Here is a 23,757-nt window from a genome sequence, read left to right on the forward strand (position 1 = left end):
GATAAAAAAATATATTTACACCATTAACAGTGGCATACATGTAAATAACAATGCTTTTGAACTTTCAGGAAAGATCATCTGCTGGCTGCTTTAGCCCAAAAATACCTTTTCTAGAAACAAGTAAGGCTCTTGTTAAAAACCCTTAAGTGTTCTTTGCTGTCTCTCCATTGCAAAGATTCATGCTTTGCCCAGGTAATCAGAAAATGGGGGCAACTCTGGAAAAATGTAACTATCAGTGTCTCAAATGAGCTTCAATATGTTTTGCTATTACAAAGACAACCTTGTGTTCTCTGTATAAGCTTTATTTGGAAGTTTAGTACAAACCTGGCATATTGGAAATTTGGGTCTTAAAATACTTTTTGTTCCAGAGTGTTAAGGCTGATAAATCTCATGTCTCAAGAAAACAAAATCAAATTAAAGGTCACCCACTAGCTCAAAACCCCTGTGATTTCATGTAAAGCCCCAGGCCAAATTTCTTGCTTATAACTGCTCAGTTCAAGACAATTTCCTTTTTCTGAGTACTTCATAACAGAATGCCAGCTTCCCATAAAAAGAAAGGAAGCAAGTATTCACCTTAAAGAAATGTATGGTTTTCATCTGAATTCACAGAACTGTGAATATTTAGCTATTGACCAAAGCTCCTAAGCTGTCCGGTTTGAAGATAAAATTAATTGCACACTGCTGATAAGCACTTACATTGAATATTAAGCATAATAGTAAAATAGTAATCTCTATACATCCCAATTTCATCTGTGATATGTAAGACAAGCAAGAATTATGAAGGCAGTCTCAAGATGGCATTGATACAGTGTTTTGTTTCCTTAGCACACAAACATGCTTTAAAGTTTCAGAAGAGACTCCTGAACACATTATGAGGTTCCAAAGCAGATAATTTTGAAGATCTGTAGTAATTGGAGACCTATATATATAGAAAACAGGTCATTTGCTTTATTGTCTTAGAAGTTCAAAGAAGACTTTGTCAGGAAGTTGGTTGAGGTTCCCTCTTTTTGGTGTATGCATATAAAAAAATACCTTCACCACACGCTATACACATGTAAGCGCCAAAATGCATTGATACCAAACTTCTATCAGTATCACTGATTTCTCAGGCCAGAGAACGTTGGAAACCTGCAACTGCCCAGAACAGTCAATAATACATTGTCCTGTTTAAGACAGAGATGCTAAAAAAGGTAAATAATTTTTCCACCACTAGACATACTTAGATACATCCATAATTTAATCTAATTACCATCACTCCATTCTTCTCAAGCCCTTCTTTGGCAGCACTAACACAGGAGTTCATGTCACAGATCTAAAACCAAAAAGGACTATCTAATCCTTGTTTAATGCAGATAATGGAAATCACATGGTGATCCCTACCTCAGTATCAGTATCTAGCAGTTAAATGACAACAAGGTACCACAGATACTTTACCAAGACAAAACTCATTCCAATGGTAACTGATGTGTTCATCATTCTCCTTTTGAGATATAGAATCATAGAATAGTTTGGGTTGGAAGGGATCTCTAAAAGTCACCTAATCCAGTACCTCTGCAGTGAAAAGGGACAACCTTCAACAGATCAGGCTGCTCAAAGCCCCATCCAACCTTGAATGTTTCTGGGGATGGGACATCTACCACCTTTCATGGCAACCTGTTTCAGTGTGTAACCATCCTCACTGCAAAAAAAACTTCCTTATAGCTAGTCTAAATCTACTCGGGTTTAGTTTAAAAACATTACCCCTCGTCCTACTGCAACAGGCCCTGCTAAAAAAAAATTCTCCCTTTCTTATAAGCCCCCTATAATTTCTGAAAGGCAACAGTAAGGTGTCCCTGAGATGGAAGTATTTCCAGGTGGTTGACTGGGAATAAAGCTCACATTTAGTAGCATAAGTCAGTTAAAGCTCAGTAGTCTACTGCAAGGTTGTTTAAACTTGTATACACACACAAGTGTGCATCAGAAATGTACAAACACACAAACTGTGATTCTGGCTTTTATCAGTCCACCCTGGTTTTCAACGATAATGACAAGAAACCAGATTTCATTAATTTTACGCAGCACTTCGGGTGGTTTTGCCCTTGTTATATTTCAAAACACAGAAAGGCCAATCAAAAATAAGACTTCTCTGACTTCCTGAAATAAATGCCATCATCAAATTCTGACAAAACTGGGTTTTTTTCTAACATGGTAGCCTTTAGTCTTTTTCACTTGCGTGCTCTCCACAGTAACACACTAGATATAAATACAGGAGCAAAGCAAAGACGTTCCCCTGTACGTTTCAACTGGAGTTCAGCAATAATATATGCGCGTTCAGAAAAACAAATAATCTCTCTTTGATTATTACTGCAGGTTGCTACATAAAAGGGTTGGTGGAATATTATTCCTTCAGGGATGTGGAAAGAACGAGGAGAAAAAAAAGACGACATACCGTTCGAGCCAAACTGTGCTTCAAATTACTAGTGTTGTGCAGTCGAAGCTGAATGCAGGTGGCTGCCTTGCGAAGACTTTCATGGCTGCCCAAAGTACAATTGCTGCAGTTTGGGGAAGGAAGAAACAAACAAACAAATAAACCAACCAGTCATCTCTGCTTGCTACTTCCTTCTTGCATTCCTCTCTCATCCTAAAAGCACTGGTGGACTGATTGAACAATATAAATTCTGCACTTGGCACCTACCCTTATGAGAAATGAGAGAGTTTTGTTCTGGCATATTTTCTGGTGAAACAATTACTTAGGTCTGTCTTTGACCATTTTCTGTAGCAGAACAATAATGAAGGATAAAAAGAACATTCTAAACAGACTGCATGTGCTCCCAAACCTTGAGGTTATTTATGCATATTCTTCAAACCCAACCTAGCACAATTTATACAAAGCATCTTGGCTTTGAATGCACCACTGTAGAGTAACTTACAGTGTTTGATACCCAACTTGAAAATCAAGTATTAACCATAAGTTTGAAAACCACATACATTTAGACAGGTCTTCCCTTGCTTCTTAAAGAAATCAAAGTTCTCACCCCATGCGGCTCACATACAGATGGTAAAAAGCTGTGAATTAGTCTTCTCCCTTCTCAAGCCATATGCCAGCTAAGGTCAGATACAGAGCTCTACTCACTCAGCTGGAGTGGTTCCTACAAACTACTCCGCCGGTCAAGGATAGTGTGCCCCACAGTAGGGGAACTCTTTATTCTTACTTGCCTCTTCAGAATAGCTTCTAGTCCACTTATGACTCTTGGAAACTTCTAAGCTATAATACAGCCTTAGTTTATCACTTGCTTAAAATTCCTTGGAACAGAAATAATTTCAGTGTTTCCCTTCCACTTTTTGTTCTAATCAGGTGAAATAATGCAAAAATTATTTCAGAGTTCAGCCAAACATCTTTTTACATTTAAAATGTCCCCTGGGATTTAGAGAGAGAAAAAAAGACACTGATTTTTGAAAAGGCAAATTCATCACCAAAACAAGTTAACATACATCATCAGTTACAATTCTAGTGCGTGTTCAATTAGATTCACGTTGCTTTTCTCAAGCCTCCAGCCACACAAGCTCCAAAAGGGCTATTCCATATTTATACAGATTTATAGCATGGCAAGTTGTTTCAGAGCTCCCTGGGCCATGAAGGAAAGATGATTCTTTTCTGCTTTGTCAAGTACCACGGAAAACTCAAGAATTCAGATGTAAACTGTGTTCCTTTCTACCTAAGGCCTTCTGATGGAATGTCTGAACAAAACCGTCTGGATTTATTTCCAAAAAAAACACTCACCCTGGGAATAAATCATGGAAAGCATTAGTCAGGGGAAAGACTCATACGTCACATGGCAGCAGAGTTCCCCTGCACAAGTGAATGGTTAAACTTAAATAAATGTGCTGTATATAATTGCCATTCAGCACAATTACAGGGAATCCATATATCTTGTAAATGCTCTGCACCTACACTATACTTCAGTTAAGTAAAATACATACTCTCTGTTAAAGGTCACAAAAGGTCTAAGTGTAGATATAGGATTTATTTTTTTTAACAAATACATGAAAGGTCACAAAGGACAAACCCATTTCCATCTGACATGAAATACCTGCAGCAAAGCCCTCTGATAGTGCTTCCATATGTTTGCAGAATTCCTCGATTTTAAGAGCATACAGTACAGAGGCAAGTGTGACAGCAGTTAACGCTGACACAGTGAAAAACACCTGTACTGGTGGGAAGTGTACCACTGTTATGCCTCAACCCTTCTGTAATCTCTTTACAAGCAGAAGTCCAAGTGTCTGAGCCTGGATCTTGGGACTGTACAGATGCATAGAGTCTCTTCTCTTGCTCCTCAGCTCATTCACACCTGTGTTGCACCTGTCCAAAGGTTTCTTGAAACTCCTTTGTCTCCTCATTTCATCTAATCACTCCTGGTTGGTGACTCTAATGATGAGGTCTCCCATGATCCTTGCATCCTTTAGAACCACCTCACACCTGTTTCTTTACCTTTTACCCCATCCTTATTCCTGCTCTTTCCATTCAGCCTTACCTTCAACCTTAGGACAGGTGCAGTCACAAGAAAATCACGAAGAAACACATCTGAGAGTCCTGGGTCACTTACTCCCTGATTCCTCCTCCATACAGACTTCTGGTGAAATGCCAACATTGCACCAAGCCAAATGACAGAAATTGGTATAGCTACACAGAGAGGAGGGTCCTGCTAGGGTAAATGGTCATAGCTATATTCCTCCTCCGTAGTTACAATTGTGTACCACACTTTTTGCCAGTGTAACCATTCCATGTCATCATGCTTCCAGAAGAAACAAGCTACCCCAACAGAAGTTGACTTTTGTGGTTATAACTCCATTTACACTGGCGTTTTGTCTCAGCTCTGCTGTGCCAGATAGATAGATACTCCGCATCACCGGGTCCTTTACTGGCACAGCAATGCTGCCTGAAACACCACAGACAGAAGCACCGCCCAAACAGCTGACTTCATGAGAGGACTTTATTTGCACAAATACAATGAGAAACATTTTGTCAGGTATTGTGATGCAAGAGACTAGACAAAATGGATTAATGCCTCAATTAAATCCTGTGGAAACGTGCTCTAGATGAAAAGTGAATTACAAGAAACGCAGGTGGAGTTTTGCCATAGACAGACTTAGCTGCACCCCAGACTGTAACACACTACGCAGATCTGCTACTATACCTGTGCCATTAAGATAAAAGTAATATAGCTCCCTTTGTATGATAGCATGATTATTAGTAACTGGTTTAGAGTGCTGTGAGCTCTGTAAGAAAACACAAATAAAAACCCCACAACATTATTAACTCAACAATTATCCCCCCCCCCCCCCCCCTTTTTTTTTTACTGGAATTATTTTGAGGAGAACACAGCTTTGATGAGAATACCATGACAAAAGACATGAAGACAAATACTGCTTTTTGCTTTGAGAGACATGGTAACGAAATGATCAAAGTGACGTGACTTGCTTGTAGTCCCACAGTATATCAGAAGCAGAGAAAGGGAAAATCCCTCAGACTCTTAAGACTCCCTCACCACTAGATGATTTTGCTTCTCCACAGCAAAGTTCTGTGATGTGCTTCTATAAGCTCCAAATCCTAATACAGTTCAATCAGACTTTTTTTTTTAAAGGACTCAGCTGAGCAGCGTCTCTGAATGAGAAACCTAATCTGCAGTGACATGAGAAAATTAAGTTTGTTTTTTACAAAGAACATAGTCATCCGAAAGGTGCTTGCTTCTTATGATCCCAATCTGCATGAATATAACTCTGCCCAGTGTATAATTAATAGCTTAAACTTCAGTTTGAGTGAAAACCAATTTTTATTTAGGTCTCAATTCTCAGAGAATAGAATTAGTAAGGCAAAAAAATGTCATCAATAAGGTCACAGGCAAGTGTGTGAACAGAAATGATAAGCATTTAGACTTTTCTTTTCCATACTGCTGCTAGCTATGTTGGCTAAATTGCAAAGCAGTAAGCTAAACTGTACCAGTTACATTATAGCAGAGTGGAGACAGAATTAAAAATAGATATGAAAAGACCCTTTAAATACTCTGATATCTTAAAAAAAGAAGATAAACCAGCATGTTTAGAAGTAAAGTTTATAAATATCCCTGGACTACATTCCTTTGATAGGTCTGCATTACTGCAACTCCTTGCAAGCAGATAGATCAATAAAAAAATAATATAACAATAATTAAAATATAAAACCCCACGAAAAGGATGTCCAATACTCATATATACACTCATGTACTTTGTCTTATTAGGCATTTCAGGATGCCCTGAGTTTGTGGTCTGCATTTCTAAAAGCAAAAAAAGTCTAAATGGAGGATTGATTCATTACTGTCCCATGAGAAGTGTTGGGTTCAGCTTGCTGCTGGCATTGAGAGCTAGGAGTTATTTGACACACACCGCTTAACTCCAATTTAATTTATTTTATTATAACATCTTTCAAGAAGGGCATCATAAAATCATTTTAGGGGCATGCATTCTAAATCTAAGGAAAGACAGGAAACTGTGAGAGCAAGAATTAAAGGTACACATAGAAGGTTTGGATGACAGGATGATAAAGTGAAGAATTTTTAGAAACATCAGGTGGCCCTCCAAGAAATAAAAGCTGAACATGAACAGGAGGATTCTAAGGGAGTGGAGAGCACACCCACAGCTGGAAAACCCAGAGAAGGAGGGTCTATGGATACATATGAAAATCAGAGAGGTCCACAAACAGTAGTAAAGTTTGGTGACACAAATACGGGTTTTAACCCTCTTACTTTTAAGGAGTCTCTGCCTTTCAGACAGGGTTCTTCTGCCTTCAGATACACTTATGCTGAATATCTAAAAAAGGAGCTGGAGCAAATCAGCTGGGGAGGTAACACCTCACAATGACAGAAGGGACAGGGACACAGCATTGATGAATCCTGATAGCTTCCTATGTGTGCTATAAGAGAAACACAAGGAAAGAAGCAGCATAGGAAGAAAAAGAAAGCCTGCAGTAGTCTACTTGTGAGTCAGACAGGATGTGAGCTCAGGGATATCTCCATAGGAAGAGAATAATGGATGATGAAATCTTGTGGTGATGCCTGTAATGGTCATTAGCATACAAGTATTTTTCCCCATCTCATTCAAAGCCAAATGATTCCAGAAATCAAGTCTTTCAGGTGCTTCTGGAGGAGGCAAGGTGAAGTGCTCATTAATACAGTCCAATATAATAACAGCATATGAAACCTTTTGACAGATCTTCACAAAGTTGTCTGGTTCACTAAACCACTCTGGTCTGAGAACAATCCATCATGTCACTGATTTGGCTTCACTTTAGGTTTTTCTGGATTACAATACAGCAGGAGCCGCAGAATATTTATTCCCTTTGCTGTCTCATAACTTGAGGAGCTTCTACTCAAATTCATTCCTGAAAAATTTCCAAATACTCTTGTGGGGAAGAATTCTGCACAAGTACATTAAATCACTCTGTTAGCAACATCTCGAGGAAAGCAATTTGCACTACAAGATAGCCCAAACATAGGAAAAATTTCACCCTGAGGCAACTCCGCAGGCTGTGTTAAGCTACCCATGGGATCATTATGGTCTGGGGTTTCTCATTTCCAATGCAGGACTCTGACGAGGAGGCAGATGGAAGGGAGCTGAAAGGACGGCACAGTATAGAGTTACAAGCTGCTGAGGCCAGGAGTGCAGCTCAGTGCTTTCTGCATGACAGTGAAGGAGGAAAGCAAAAAAGCTGAGAACATTATCGACCTTGTTTCACTGCTAATGAGACGTGCAGAGATTCTGCAAGTGCAGGAATTTAAACAGTCCACTATTGATGTGCTCTTCCCAACAGTGAAAATGAAACTGTTTTGAACATACTGTACACTGTACCGAAACGCACTGAGTTCACCCTCAACACAATGACCCATTATGTCCATTTTCTTTAGCAATTAGTTACAAATGAGGAGAGAGTTTTGAAAATAATAATTTTTAAAAAGCCCCGGACCTCTTATGTAATCAACAGATCTACATATGACCTGATTCTCTGCTCAGTGATCCTAGAGTTGCAATGATTCACACAGTGGTCTGCTACAACAGCTCCTGCTTTTTGGAGATTTAAATGAGTAAAGAGTGGTCTTAGAAATGCTGAAGTCTCCATCTCAGCTGCAAAGCATAACTCACCATCAACGCCCGAACATCTGACCTATGCACCTATGTGAGAGTAGAAGCATCCAAGCTGGATAAACGATAATTTGCAGTGTGACACTTGCTGTCAAAACTACATTACTTTCATTAATCAAACTGACTTGCTCTGGGCTAGATCATGCAATCTGTACACTGTGCTGCAAACACGACGGCGTCTAAAAAATTTCCATTCCCATTACAGAGGTATACTATTTTATCTAACACCTTTTCCTCCTTCAACAGATGAGCTGCGACTCCCGCAGTGCCAGCTTCACATGCTACCACAGAGAACTGCCAACTTCTCCCCTTCTGCTGAAAGTCACCGTCCCTACAGCACAGCTGATGCGAGCCTGCACTTTAGCTGCTTCGACACAAAACCTGCTCACGTTTGCTGACAGCTGAATTTAAGCTGCTGGAGGGCAAGGAACAAGTAGCTGGGCCCAGCAGCGCTTTCAACCGCCACGAGAGTTTATTTGAAAGGATGCGAACCAGAGCATTTGCTTCCTCACTTGTAGGCTGCTTATGTTCAGAAAGACCTGTTTGTATGCATGTGTTTGTCTTCAACTTGCAGTCAGCACAGCAAAGTGCTGACTTTGTTTGCCTTAGTACTGTTTGGTTGCAACTGGATACGAAGAAAAATCACCTGCTGTGCAGCTGGATAATACAGTTTCTCCTCTCTTTGGTGATTCCCCCCTTTGAGGGCACGCGTACCCCCTCATGCTTAAAGCAACCCTATGAGATACTGGAAGTAGCAGCATCCTTGTATTATGGATGAGAAAGACCAGGAAGGCAATGGAGTGAAACAAATTATTCAAGGCTGCACAAAGCTTATATACAGGAGCCAGGATTTGAATCCTTGCACTAGAGCACACCATCATCTCTGTAGAACATGTCACGTGTGTGTGGCCTGGGAGTTTCAGAAGCTATACGTTGAGTATTTGGAACATGATAGTCTAACTCTCCCTATGGATCTGTTTACATGGCACGTAACCAGAGTGCACATCAGAGCGCATTAATTGTGCAGATTATATTACAGAATACATACTCAATACCATCTCTTAATGAGATACTTACTTTTGTAAGAATTCATCAGACCCGCAAACACTCAGAAGGCATTCCTCCTGGACTGGGTATTGATTTGTGCAATGGAGGATCTCTACAATTAAATCATGAGTGATACAGCCAGCTGTAAATAAAGATAGCAGAAAAATTAATAGTAGCTTGCTAGAGAATTCCAGCCTAGATAATAGATACTTGAGCAAAGAAACCAAGAATATCTTTCTAATTCTAAACTACTGCTGCAGACTAGCTCCATCAAGAGGAATTAAGATTAAGCCACACCTGACGTTTTTCTTTTTCTTTCTAATTTTGCTTCAAATACTCTACAAAAAGTCACAGCATCTTTGCCCATTTAGAGGAAATTAGCTATTTATTAGGTAGCTGCAATGAAGAGCTGAGCAAATTTCCCAAGCAGAAAGAAAGAGACCAACGGCAATTTATTTCTTTCTGGTTTTCTCCCTGTGATGAATCTCTTGGTACATTTCCTATCTGCAAATATGTCCTGACACAGAAGTTGACTCTGTTAGATCTCATGACACAAAAAAGGCTCTAGCATTTCACTTGCTATTGTTTCTGCTGTGCACACTTTTTTAGCCACAACCAAGAAAATTAATGCCCATAGGCATTATATACGTAATATTATATATTATTTAATAGTATGCACAGTCACACTATAATAGTACAGAAATACATTATAATACTACAACACATAAAATTGAAGAAATTCTATATTAGTTCATACAATCTGCTGCTCAGAAATAACCTAGCATTTCAAGAATTTTCTACAATGCCATTTTGGCTTTTTAAGCTGTTTTCCAATGCTATCAATTTTAGAAGAACTGATCAAACCCTGGAAAAGAACAGCTGCACAATCTGGCAGTCAAATCGCAAACATGCCTGATAAATTTGGTCTCTACAGGCCTGTGGAGCACGCTGCACCAACACTGACACTGCAAGTCTGAGGTACCCCTCTCTAGCAGAAAAAAAGACCTGACTCCTCAGTGAACACTGTTCACGTGGTGTACTGAGGAGGTTTTACAATGCAAAACGAAGCCTGGACTTCCTTCACAATTTTCAGGCAATCTCGTTGCCTGACGTTGATAATTACAAAGGCCAAAAGTAGACTGGCCTTTCAGTTTTTCGTTCACAATAATTCTTTATGGCTTCAAATTAGCAGCTGTGAGAGCTCTTACTGAAGCTCTACGTGAACTTGGACACTAGCTACTCGTTAAACACAATTTCACAGAAAACAAACGCATAACCCAACTTATGTGCTGACTAATTTACACCAGTCCAAGTTCAGACAACTGGTTCAAACCGAGGATTAACCAGCGAGTATTTTTGGGTTTAATGGTGACTGAATTACCCAGCTGCCCACAGCAGCCCATCCATACCATCAAATCTGGTTCAGGCTTGCTATGCTACTAATATAGAACAAACCAAGAAACACAAAGTTGTTCTTGCAGGAAGTATAAGGAAATGGGATACTGGAAAAAGCTTCAGAGAATAGCTGACACGTCTCAGGGAGGGGGTTGTGACAAAACCAAAGCTGAAAGGAAACAGAGTTGGTTCGTTGGCTGGTTTTTTGCTTCAGTTTGGTTTTCCCCAGGGGAAAACAAATACATCAAGGGATTCAAAAACTCATCCTGAAAATGTTCACTTTCTTTGAAAAGCCATTCTTCTTTTGCTCATACAGCAACTTCAATTAAGCATTTTCTAACAATTTTACTAGTTTTAAACATCTAGCCCTTTGACAACTCTCTGTTTTAAGCAACTCCTCAAAGCTGGTTTGACAGGTAGAATGCAGTGGCCATTTGCTAAATTTAAACAGAAGAATAAGAAAAATGCCAAAGAATCTTCAATTAAAACTGTAATGTGCACTTTTTTCAGGTCATTCATAGAAAAAAAAATCTGAAGCTTGCCCTTTATAATTCATTTGCACTCCATTTTCCTTTCCTTACTCTGCCACATGTTTTTTGCATGACTGAAAAATTCTTTATATTGGATGGGGCAAAAAGGCATACTTACTCCACCCACTTTAACTATATCTTACTGTTTACTTACTCTGAAAGCAAGTTTAGGATAGGGACTGCTAATTATATTCCCTTCAGTTTTAGCTGTGCCTTCCAAAGCATTTTTGTAAATAAAGTTACACAGACGGGAAGTCAAACACTCCATAGGGTAAACAATGGTATGTGATAAAACGTCTGCCCATAGTTAAGACTTTTGAATTACAGGGAACTTCAGTCTAGAACCTTTACCTAGCTAATAGAAGTGCTGGAAATGCTACCATCTGATCCATGTGTCCCAAGACTTCTGGCCCTTTGTTTCATGGCATCCACAAAATATTGGCTTGAGATGACACAATCTACAACTTTTCCAGTCTCTCCAATCACTATGTAGATGCTCCCAAATCAAGCAACCAAACTTGTATGAATAAGTGTGTACGCCTTGGCTACCTTGTTTATGAAGATTTTTTTTTTAATATATGTTGACTGAGATTCTGTAGAGCTCTGGATTTTCTGCTTATAACCCATCAAAGAAACAAATACTCAACCTGTTACGGTCAAATAATTCCTTGACAACTGAAGAAATGATTTGTTAAAGAAATAAAGACTATCACTTACTGAAACAACACAGGAAAAGAAGGGAAGATTTATTTTGTTTTTTGCCTATGTGGCTGGAATCAAAGATTCTCCCATTCACCACAAATACAGAATGCACAGGAGCAGTGGTAGCTTCCCCCAGTGACTAATGACACAATAATAATGATTGGAAAGGACCTCAGTAGGTCCATCCAGTGGAGCCTCCTCACCAAAGGAGCGTCAATACTGAATGCAGACCAGCTGGTTCAGGGTTTTGTTCTGTAAGACATTTAAAACATCCAAGGATGGAGACTCCATAACCTCTGTGAGAAAACCGCTCCAATTCTTCATTATTCTCCTTTTCTTTCCATCCAGTTAGAATTTCTCTATTCATTTTATAGACTGACATAAGGCCAGGTTGGATGGGGCTTAGAGGAGCCTGATCTAGTGAAGGGTGTCCCTGCCCATGGCAGTGAAGTTGGAACTAGATGGTCTTTAAGGTCCCTTTCAACCCTAACAGTCAAGGAGTCTACAACATGTACTTCCCCTGACCTGCACATAATGTTGGATATAGAGGAGTCTTAGATACTGCAGACATTTCAGTCTTAGATACAGAGACAGGGTCAGAGCTGCGAAAACAACTATATGGGGACTACTCTTACACTTTAAAATAGGCAGAATCTTGAACTATGTATGGATCAAAGCCTGAACAACAGCCCATTTGACACTGCCAGAACTGGTCCCACTTGTAATTAAAGCAAGCACAGATGTACACATTACAAGAGTCTGTTTAATGAAGTATGTACTCCAGACTCACGTAACCACGCCTCAACCACTTACCACGTTGCGTAAGAAGCAGAGGATACGGTGAAAAATCTGTCCAAACACTGATTTTGAATTTTGATTCACCAAGGATATGGTCTGGGAACCTTGTTGCGACACTCCAGATTTTTCCGGTGTTTGTCTCCACGTCAGAAGCAGGATACGCATTTCTTATTCTGAAGAGAAGACGTGATGAAGTTATGTCTAAATAGGTATGCAGTTCAGGTCTCATATAAGAGCAAAAGAAAAGTTCTGCAAGATACCTATAACAGCAGCACACAGAGAGCTGTTAGGAATAAAATCCTGCAGAGGGGAAAACCGTGGCACCTCAAACTTTGTTTTCATATGTTAGTGAAATAACTACGTATCAGACAGCATGTGCGTAACTACATCTTTTACTGAAGAGGAAAACCATCAGTAAAATCTTCATGAATTTCACAGAACCACTACTGTGTTTGACTTCAGTGAAACCAAAAGGAGTTTAAATGCAGACTTCAGTGTGCAACAAGCACAGTAGAAATGAAGGACCTCGGATATGTACTTAAATAACTATTTTGCCATAAAACTAACCAAGTGCACGTGCACAGACAGCTGCAACTAGGACAGCTGGTCAAAATGAATACAGGAACATGCTTTCTATGCAAAATCTCCAGAATTCCCTATTTTCACAGTTCTCTAGGATCCAATCTGAAATCTTGCTACTAAAACCCTGGGTACTTATGCAAATGTCTGTAGAGAGCAGTAACTGTTGCAGTCATTGAGTCCCTCTGATATACCATTACCTACAAAATATATTGCCCCTTCTCCTTCCAATTACCAAGGACTTACAGAAACTAATTCCTCCTGAGGTACCATTTCCTAATGAACACTGGTCACAGGTATTATGTCTGTCATCTGAGATTAAACCTGCTTTTTAAGCAAATACACTTCTGCAGCTGCAGGTAAGGGCACATTTTGTACTAGCTGAAGCTTTACATTTCACTAATTGGCTTGAATATTTTAGTAGCCAAACTCAAACATCCTGCACTAAGCATACTGCATTCTTTTTTGTTTGTTAGTTCAAGCAGCATTTTGTAGATTCTGAGTTGGCAGCACTTTATACTGTCTCTGATTACAGTGTATTTTGAGCTCAACAAAAACAAGTGCAAGGTCCTGCACCTGGGTCAGGCAATCCTTGTCATCAATACAGACTGGGAGATGATGTGTTAGAGAGCAGCCCTGCAGAGAAGGACTTAGGGGTGCTGGTGGATGAGAAGCTTGACATGAGCCAACAATGTGTGCTTGCAGCCCAGACAGCTAACCATATCTTGGGCTGCATCGAAAGGAGCCAGCAGGTAAAGGGAAGTGATTCTGCCCCTCTACTTTGCTGTAGTGAGACCCCACTTCGAGTTCGGTGTCCAGTTCTGGAGTCCCCAACAAAAGAAGAAACTGTTGGAACAGGTCCAGAGGAGGGCCACAAAGATGATAAGGGGCCAAAGCATCTCTCCTATGAAGACAGGCTGAGAGATTTGGGGTTGTTCAGCCTGGAGAAGAGAAGGCTCTGAGCAGATCTTATAGCAGCCTTCCAGTACCTGAAAGAGGACTATAAGTAAGCTGAGGAGGGACTATTTAGAAGGGCATGTAGTTACAGGCTGAGGGGGAATGTTTTTAAATAGGAAGGGGCAGATTTAGATTGGATATTAGGAAGAAATTCTCCACTATGAGGGTGCTGGCTGCCCCCCTCCCTGATGGTGTTCAAGGCCAGGTTGGATGGGGCCTTGAGCAGCCTGGTCTAGTGAGAACTGTCCCTGCCCATGGCAGGGGGGTTGGAACTTGATGATCTTTGAGGTCCCTTCCTATCCTAACCATTCTATGATGATGTTGCAAAATGTTCTTCATTACAATGTTACCTCCCTTCCCCAGGGTTGCCACGCAAGTCTCCTCAACAACAGCATGAACTACTCTTTTATGCCATGCACTTCTATAGCACAAGAAGGAAAAAAAAAAAAAAAATCAAACACCAAACCCAGGCTTCCAAAATGAACAAACCAATGAGGCACCCTATTTCTTAAAAAGAAAAGCCAGGGTGGATGACGTTTCAGTGGGGTAGGAGGAAATAAGGCTATGAATTTATCTGCAGTGCAGAGAACATCCTTGAAGTAGTAGGAGCTGAAGGAACTCTGCAACACTGAACCCTGAAACTGTCAGCTTGGCATCTTCTGGTATCAAACTTGCTTTAGGATGTATTCTGAAGCCACCCATGGATGAAATTCACTATAATTGTAGAAGTAACCTAAAAAAAAGGATTTTGAGAACTGCTTTGCAGTTGTGTACAATGAAATGTTTCAATTATTGATTGCTACATGTCTAAATGATACCTAGAGAAAAACATGATGGGTTTCTATTGGAGCTACATGCTGGAGGTACAAGTCTGCATGACACAGAGTTTGAATCTCTTCAGAGGGATCTGAACAGACTGGACTGATGGGCTGAGACCAATGGGCTGAAGTTTAACAAGGCCAGATGTAGAGTGCTGCACATGGGACATAACAATCCCATGCAACACTACAGGCTTGGGGGAGACTGGCTGGAGAAGTGTCAGGCAGAGAAGGACCTGAGGGTGTTGGTTGACTTCAGACTGAACATGAGCCAGCAGTGTGTCCAAGTGGCCAGGAAGGCCAATGGCATCCTGGCTTGTATCAAAAATAGTGTGGCCAGTAGGTCTAGGGAGGTGATTGTGCCCCTGTACTCAGCATTGGTGAGGCCACACCTTGAATACTGTGTCCAGTTCTGGGCTCCTCACCATAAGAAGGACATTGAGGTCCGTGAATGAGTCCAGAGAAGGGCAACCAGGCTGGTGAAGGGGCTGGAGGGCAAATCATATGAGGAACGGCTGAGGAAGCTGGGGCTGTTTAGCTTGGAGAAGAGGAGGCTGAGGAGAGACCTTATCACTGCCTACAACTACCTGAAGGGAGGTTGTAGAGAGGTGGGCGATGGTCTCTTCAACCGAGTAACAGGAGATAGGACAAGGGGAAATGGCACAAAGCTGCGCCAGGGCAGGTTCGGATTAGAAGTTAGGAAAAAGTTCTTCACTGAAAGAGTTGTCAGGGCCTGGAACAGGCTGCCCAGGGAGGAGGTTGAGTCACCTTTCCTGGATGTGTTTAAAAAAAAGGTAGATGAGGTACTTAGGGATATGGTTCAGCATAGGACGGGAATGGTTGGACTCAATGATCTTAAAGGTCTTTTCCAATCTTGTGATTCTGTGAATTATACATCCTGCCTCTGATGTATAAAACTGTCAGTTATTGAGATTTTTTTTTTAGGGACTGGAATGATGCTCATTTGGCAAGACAGAATATGTTAGTTATTGGCAAATTTATCACTGCTTTTGGTCTTTTGTTTGCTGTGACATTTTGTTCTATGAATGCTTTCCCATTCACTTGACAGAGGAAAAGCAAAGGTTGCTCTTATTTTCTTTTTAAGAGTATTTACTAGTGATGCACACAAAGCAACTTACTACAAAACAGGAATGGCTTAGCTCTATTAATCTTTTTAGCCCTGTAAATAAACTTGCATTTATTCACACACACGCAAATCAATATAAAGCTTTTCCTATAATTAGAGCGCAATGTTATATGTCGAATGCTTGGACATTTAAAAAAACCTCTCTGAATATCTGAAAGGAAAGTCTGTCATGGAATGTGCCTTCATGCATCTGATGTTTGAATTGGGTTGGGGTTCAGACTGATGAACTGTTGGAAAAAAAAATTGAGAATCATGAGCATAAGTACGTTTTGAAGCTGACTGTCCACCCTATATAAGTATATAATATATTCACTGGTAATTTCAGGGCAACATCAAGCTGGACTTTTTTTTTTTTTCCTCTTTTAAGAGAAGCTGGTTTGACTGACCTTGAATACAGTGAATTCATTAAAGTCTAATTAAAAACAACCAGCAGCATTCCGTTTTCCATCTTCTTTTCTGGAGTAAAAAGCATGCATTTGTGATAGCAACTTGACAGTGTGATCAGCAAATATCTACAAAGGAAAATGAATCTGCACAGATGGTCTAAAAACTTGTGTTTTTTAGTGGTCTTGGGTTTCAGCACAATTTCTTTTTCTGAAGAAGATTAAGAAAGTTAAGAAAAGTTCTATCCCATTAAGCCACACTATTAACTGTAACAGTAAACAGTAATTAAAGGAGTTTTTTGACACTTGCTAAGTCTCGCTTTTCATCATGACAGTATGTAGTAATTCTGTTCCAAATCAGTCAGTTCCTCTAATTCCTTTTTCCTGCTCTGAACAATGCAGGCACTATCAGTGTTCAAGACAACAGTAGAAAACAGATTTTAAGTTTCACATACTATAGACCATCAATGCTGAAGAGTTAGATGTACTGATCATGGGGACAGCTAAAGGAGAAAATATTTTTGGCGTTAATATTCTTACGTGGATACTAATCTTTAAACCAAAGTTAGTAGCTTTTCCATTTTTAACTAAATACTAGAATTCTGGCACTGTTCAGGAATGCAGGGATAACCAACACAATTAATATAAATGAAATGTCATAAGAGGCTGAAAAATGTTTCTTTTTCATTACTTACGTTTCTACTGCATTGCAAAAAGCAACTGTGTTTTCATTACTTCCTTGATTTGTTTCAACCAGCTGGATAGACCAACCTGTAACCTAAAAGTGCCAAAATGACAGTTATATAGATAAGGAAGCAGAAAGAACATAAGGCTAACCTTGCACATGTTTCTGTGAGAATTAACTTTCTTACCTTATCACCCCTCCCCTGACTTGATTTAGCTCCAAATAAGCTCAAATAACCCTATTTTGACTGCACTCTAAATGCTTTCAGAGAAAAAAACACAATGCATAGGCTAGCTACCCTGGGCTTAACAACTATTTTTTCCCCCTCCATGCAGAATATAAGGAATTCCAGACAAGATTTCAAAATTCACCTTGCGTCAGAGCACAGATAACTCTAAATGCAGATGATGTAGTGCTTAGTTTACAAAAGGGAGAGGACACAAAATGAAGCTTATGCTTCAGTGAGTTTTAATTCTCATTTTCCCTCTTTCTGCTCTGGAAGTAGGTTCAGGATCCCCACAAACTCCATAAACCTGTCAGGTAAGTCCCCAATCCAGATAATTCTGTTCAATATGAAAAATCCCCAGATATTTTCCCTACATTTGAAAAGCACTATTTTGGGTCAGAGCACCCCCTAGTCTGTTTGCCATAGTACCCTTCAGTCAGAACATCACCTCCAGGAAAGAGCTTTATTCTATTGTATCTGCAAGCCCCTTCTATCGCTGTACAAGGCTCAGCCAAGACCCAAATTTAAACCCCTTTAGAAAGAGAAGAAACTAATGACGTGTTGCAGAAAAGTAAACTGAGGTATGGTGAAAAATGTATTTTACCATTTCAATAATAATTTATATACACATGTGACTTTATAAAAATGAATAGTAAATAATAAAACACTTTTTTTTTCTGGAACAAGGAAGTGCAATATGCTTGAAAAATGCAGGCTGGGAAATTTTAGAAACAGTTTAAAATATGGGATGAAAATCGAAGATGAAAGATCCTTTGGGAGCTGGATAGTGGGGAGATCATCATGGCAAAATGAAAAGCTCAGAAGTTCCAAATCTTTTACAGATATCATCGGTCTTGGGTCTTATTGAATGTAGTATTTGCATTAACCACAATAGCACAAGCACTGGGAGACTGCTTACAAAATTTAAAGATAATAAAGAGGCATCATCAATAGAGGGACAAATGGAAATGTCTGGTAGAAAAAACAATAGATAACCCTGAGGGTTGAAATAAGAGAGTGAAATTAAATTTAGCAATAAAAATTAGTGGTCCATCACCCCCTGATTCTGAAGAATGCTGAAAAATCTCCTCCAAGAGTCACTGAAAACACAATACCTCCACCAGTTCATTTTTTTGTACCTTGGTTAGACAGCTTACAACTTACCTCAGCAGACAGTAATAAGAACTCATGGTGGAGGTTTGGTATTTAGAAATTATGAATTTGTTAACAGCAACTGCTTCCCAAAAACATGTCATAAAACCCCACACAACACAAACGAAACAACAACAAGAACACCCACTCCTGATCACACTTACATCAAGCTGTGCTCTGGTTGTAGTGCCCAGCTGCTGGTGAAGTAGCTGCAGAAGGTGGTGAGCAGCCAGGAGGAGGAACAGGGGAGTGACAGGGACCCTACAAGCTAAGGATCATCTGAGCCCTGTGCTGCAAAGGAGCAACAACTTAAGACCACCCTACAGAGGCAGCGAATGGAGGTTCCCACAGGACAGAAGGCTGGAAACCTGCTGCTTCCAGCCACACAAAAAGGCTCCTTTTCCACCCACAGTGCTGTCATTACAGAGCAGGTACAGTGCCCTGGCAGAAGTGCATGGAAAAAGAGAGACAGTGGATAAATGAAAAGCTAAGAAAACTAGACCACAGGTAAGAAAAGGCGAGGCTGGGAAATGACAATGAATGGGGCTGAAGATGTTAATAGTGAAACCACGTTTGAGAAATGAAGGAGAAACAGAGAGAAAAGAACTAAGGAGTGAGTCAAGACTGGGAAAGAACAATTGGCCATGAAAACACAGGTATGGATACTCAAGTTCATGGCTTGAAGATGGGTGTGATTTGCCAAAACATGGCTAAAAGGAGCTTGGCAGACAAAGCTGTAAGCCATTTTCCCTTCTGCAGGATACAGAACGCAGGAGCCCTCCTCTGCCTCTCTGCACCTTTCCTGGCAGCATTTTTGAGTGAATCCTAATGGCAAACACATGTCCTGTGTACAGTAGTAATAGTCTACAAAAAGGCAATTAATATACCATTGCTAAAACTAAAATTAGTTCTGGTGGCAGAGGCGCAGAGAGGTAGACATAGAGTTTCAACTCTATTGGTCAATCATCTGGAGGAGAGGTTTAGCATGGCAGTTTCTTTTTCCAGGTGCCCAGAAACTTGAGGTTTTTTCCTACTGCATATAAAGGTAAGTTATTAGTAACACGATCACACATTATTTATTTATAAGAATCCAGGCTCCACTCATGGCAAACATGTGAAAGTGTGCAGAGACCAAGAATTGCATATGGCGAGAACTGATGACAACAGGGATAAAGTAACAGAGTGCATCCCTGGACAACAAGAATATAGCTTTTCCATAGATCTCTCACACAATGCAAATCCACCTGCACCATCTTTCCCAAATATGAACGTTAATTGTCTATTTCTCATTTCTGAAGCAGCTAAACTGAAATCACAGTTTGGTCTGATGATCAGGCTTGAGTGAAGAAGGGAGTCTTGCTAGTTATTTTGAAAATGTTAGATTCTAAATATCACAGACAGAGCAGCAACATCTATTGGTGTTTGCACAGTTCCTTACATCTTCTCACTCCCTTCTCTGGTGGCAAAAAGTGGCTGCTTGTGGGTTTTTTTCTCCTAAATGTGATTCCCAGAGGCACAATGACTCTGGCCTTGAGCTGGCTGGTGTTTGCCCTGCAGACCGCTCCTAGCTGCTTCTTGCAGAAGCCCCCCCCCCCTTCTCCACCAGAACCCAGCCACATGAAACTACAATACTTTTGCAATTGTATTTCAGTTCTCTTTCTAATAGGGAGAACATAAAATGGCTTTCTCACAGGGATGTCATGAAGACAGTCTCTTTAGTATTTTTGAACACATGGCTTGCTGATGACAAGGCCAGAGAAAATTAACATTTCTTTTATAACACTGGATGTATTTTGATTAGCATGCATTACATAAAGCCTACAGCCACATAACTGCATCCAAGAGCTAAGGATCAGAATGACAGTATGATTTCAGCGATGTGAATACTTCATCTTGCATACCTGTGACCTATATCTCAATGCCAATCTCCATGTTTTGGCATTTTTTCCATTTCACTGTCTGCAGTCCTGTTTCTCATCTCCTACTACTCAGATGCACCATTTACTCATCCTGAGCCTCACCAATCCAATCTGTGTTTGTTCTCTTTCTTTTGTTGTGGTACTCCACTTTTCCAGTCCTACTTGGCATCGGCCCTGTTGTCCTGCAGCCCTTCTTATCTTTTACAAAAAACTCCCATATCACCAGCAATGAGTTACATCTTCACAGGGTTGTTTTTTTTTCCTTGCCCTTCTTTCTCTCTACTCTGCTTCATTCTTATTTTCCCTTTCTCATCACCTCAAGGTTCAGTTGCCAGCCCCTTGCCTTGGCTCTCTTTCTATCCTGACATGGCTGTTTCTCCCTGAAGGAATTCCTGTGAACACACTGATTTTTCTGCTACAAATCAATTATCTCCTCTCTTCCATTTCTTCCTCTTCTAGCTAAACAGCTCAAATACTTCCCTGACTTAATCAAATCCTCCTACACATTCGATTGTAGTTGCCCTTGACTCACACTTCCCTCCCCTTTAATTCTCTCCTCCTCCATCACAGAAGCGTCTGTGCCTGTTCTTATATGCCTGCTTCCCCAAGCCTCTTCTTCCCCAAGCCTCTTCTTCCCATACCACAATCTAATCTCCTCCTGCTTATTTGTATCTTACTATTTTCTGGTTTTCTTATGAGAAGGTTTGTTTTTTTCATCACAATGTCAGCATCCTTTAGTTTTCCTACCATAAGAAAAGAGTCATAACCACCTTTTGTCTCTCCAGCTATTCATGCCCTCCTCTTTTGTGTTTACCACTGAACTTCCAAGAGGTGATGTCCTGAATTTTTCTTAAGAGTTCCTGTCTGCAGGTATGTTTCCACACCCTCTCCCTACATCCCCATCTGACCAGGTCTGCATACATTTACTTTTATATTGCCCCTATTCACAGACATTGAAATGAGTCAACCAACTGTCTCCCCTTTGCTTTATGAGACTGTAATCACTGGGATTTAAAAGGAGAAGGTGAACCTAAAATGTCTCTTGATATTCACAGCACAGAGGTATTCTGTAGGCTATTTCAGGATTCCTATAATGATTCAAAATGCTTGCAAGGACTACAGGAAAAAGTAGATTTATCATTTTCTTTTTCCTTCTCTATATAAGGATTCTGAAAAAGGGAAAACCAGAAGAGAGATAGCATTGAAGAGTCATGGGAGTCCCATATGACATCACTATTAAAACAGCAAACCCATGAAGAGAGCTATGAACACCGGATGGAAGGAGGACAAAAAAGATGAAGCATATGCTTCAAAAATACAGCTACAGACAGAGTGTGTGTCATAAGATCCAGCTCCCACAGTTAAAGCAGGTATGTCTATTTTCAGAAAATAATTACATGTACACACGTAAGTGCATGTAGAACATGGTGAAGGCAGGAGACAATGTGTTTCATATCTCAGGATCAGGATGCATTAGCCAAACTCGACACAAAGGCAACAACCAGGCTTAAGAGAAAAACAGATTCAGCATAATGTATTGTTGTTTTGAATCTCAGGTTTCATATCAGACCATTCAGATTTGTTATCTTATCTCTTTCAAATGGCTCTTACTCTAAATTTCTGTATTTACCTCTCTGTGTTTTTTTTATGGCTTATTGAGCCAACTGGAGCATTGTAGACTATCATCTAGATTCTCTTCTGGTACAAAATGGCAAGTTTCCAACAGAGCCAATAGCGACACTTTGGTTTATGCTAGGTGAAGACCTGGCACTATTACTTTAAAATTAAGTCTTTTTTAACAGGTAGGTTGCAGAAATGTATCGACATTTTAAGTCTAAATTGGTTAAACATGAAACAGGTAGAACACAGATTCTGCCAGTATAAAATCCTCATTAGCTAGCCAGAGTAGGCACCTTCCCTTCAAAAGTCATTCTTTATGGTCTGCTGGGTTCTCTTCTGATATTAGAATCAAAGAAAGAGGATGCTTGGTGGTTTTCATGCTGTATAAAAATCTCTTAACTAATCATGTACTGTTTGTTTGAGGGCATCCTCCTTGCAAAGATACAAAAATACTGTGGGAAATTCTGACTGCCAAGGAATCAAGTTATACAATTATTGGAAAATACACCTGACACTTCCCTGCATCTCCATCTTTGGAAGTGGAAAGGGCCAAACAAGAAGTGAATGAGAAGTCCTGCAGCTGCTTTTGGCTAGATGAATCCTAAGACACGTGACAAAAACTCTCTACAGGAATAAAAGCTCTTGATTCCCCTAAGGCATAACTATTTTATTTTTCATAAAGTCTTTAAATCAAGTGCTTCTAATCCATGTTGTGTCAGTTTAAGCAAATACACAAAGTGCAAGGGCACAAACAAGAACTGAGAACTTTAATATGAGAAAATGTAAATACCTCTCTGTCGTGTCCAGAGCTGCTGGGCCAGGCAGGTCCTATGTCACACCTTCTGGAAGTGTCGGTTAAACACTTTCCCCTTTCACCACTCACTCCCTGTCCAAATGGATAGTTGTCTAAGACCTGGGGACATTGAGCATTTACATTGTCAAAGCCGATGTGAAAACTTCGATTCGTGTCGCCTCTTTCCACCCTTGAAGCAAACACATTTGTGACTGGAGCTACACCGATCCCTCCGTAGGTTTCTCTCTCTTGAGTGCTGGGGTAGGGATCTGCCAGAGAGAAGTTTCTGTAATCAGGTAGTAAAGAAGATCTGAAGCCAACCACTGGTGACACTGTGCCTTCTTGCCAGTGAGAAACAGGACTTCCAGGGTAAACTTCGCCATAAGCAACTAGAGGCTGACCATAAAACTGCTGACCAGGCACGTTCAGACCAAAGACGTCTGTTGGGAAAAAAGATTCTTCATGATGTGAATGTGATGAACCATAAAAAAAGAACTCACTGCTGACTTCATCAACTATTTGATCGAATCCTAGACGGACGTCTCCAGCAGAACCAGAATGGTACATTGGGTAAGAGGCTTGCTCCCCAGCCTGTCCTTCAGAAAATTCATTGCATGAGAAAGGCACCATCCCAAAGTATGCCATGGCTGATTCTTCTGTTCGTTCTTATTAATCCTCAGGGAAGTCTTGCAATAGTTCCAAGGTCAAGAGTATAATCTTCAGAACTGGAGCTACATACCCACTAAAATGAAGCACAGAATAAAAATTAAACCCCAAAATTAGTATAACAAAAGCAATGCACCAGTGTGGTCTTGTCTTTTGCTTTAGAGCTTTCTCCACAGGATTGAAACATTT

At 40.2% G+C, this 23,757-nt stretch overlaps 1 protein-coding gene across 1 annotated transcript in view; it reads right to left on the minus strand.

Annotated features, from left to right (window-relative positions):
- PIK3C2G (phosphatidylinositol-4-phosphate 3-kinase catalytic subunit type 2 gamma) overlaps nucleotides 1-23,547 on the minus strand; it is a gene marked incomplete at both ends in the record, with an annotated part of 207,905 nt that extends 184,358 nt beyond the window's left edge. Inside the window, 5 exons of the mRNA XM_084261632.1 lie at nucleotides 2,429-2,531; nucleotides 9,229-9,340; nucleotides 12,639-12,796; nucleotides 17,203-17,285; nucleotides 22,900-23,547. Of these exons, the coding sequence (XP_084117758.1) occupies nucleotides 2,429-2,531; nucleotides 9,229-9,340; nucleotides 12,639-12,796; nucleotides 17,203-17,285; nucleotides 22,900-23,547 (1,104 nt within the window). The remainder of the gene's footprint in view (nucleotides 1-2,428; nucleotides 2,532-9,228; nucleotides 9,341-12,638; nucleotides 12,797-17,202; nucleotides 17,286-22,899) is intronic.
- Nucleotides 23,548-23,757: the final 210 nt, after the last annotated feature.

Source organism: Gallinula chloropus (assembly GCF_964237585.1).
Source record: "Gallinula chloropus genome assembly, chromosome: 1".
Classification (NCBI taxonomy): domain Eukaryota; kingdom Metazoa; phylum Chordata; class Aves; order Gruiformes; family Rallidae; genus Gallinula; species Gallinula chloropus.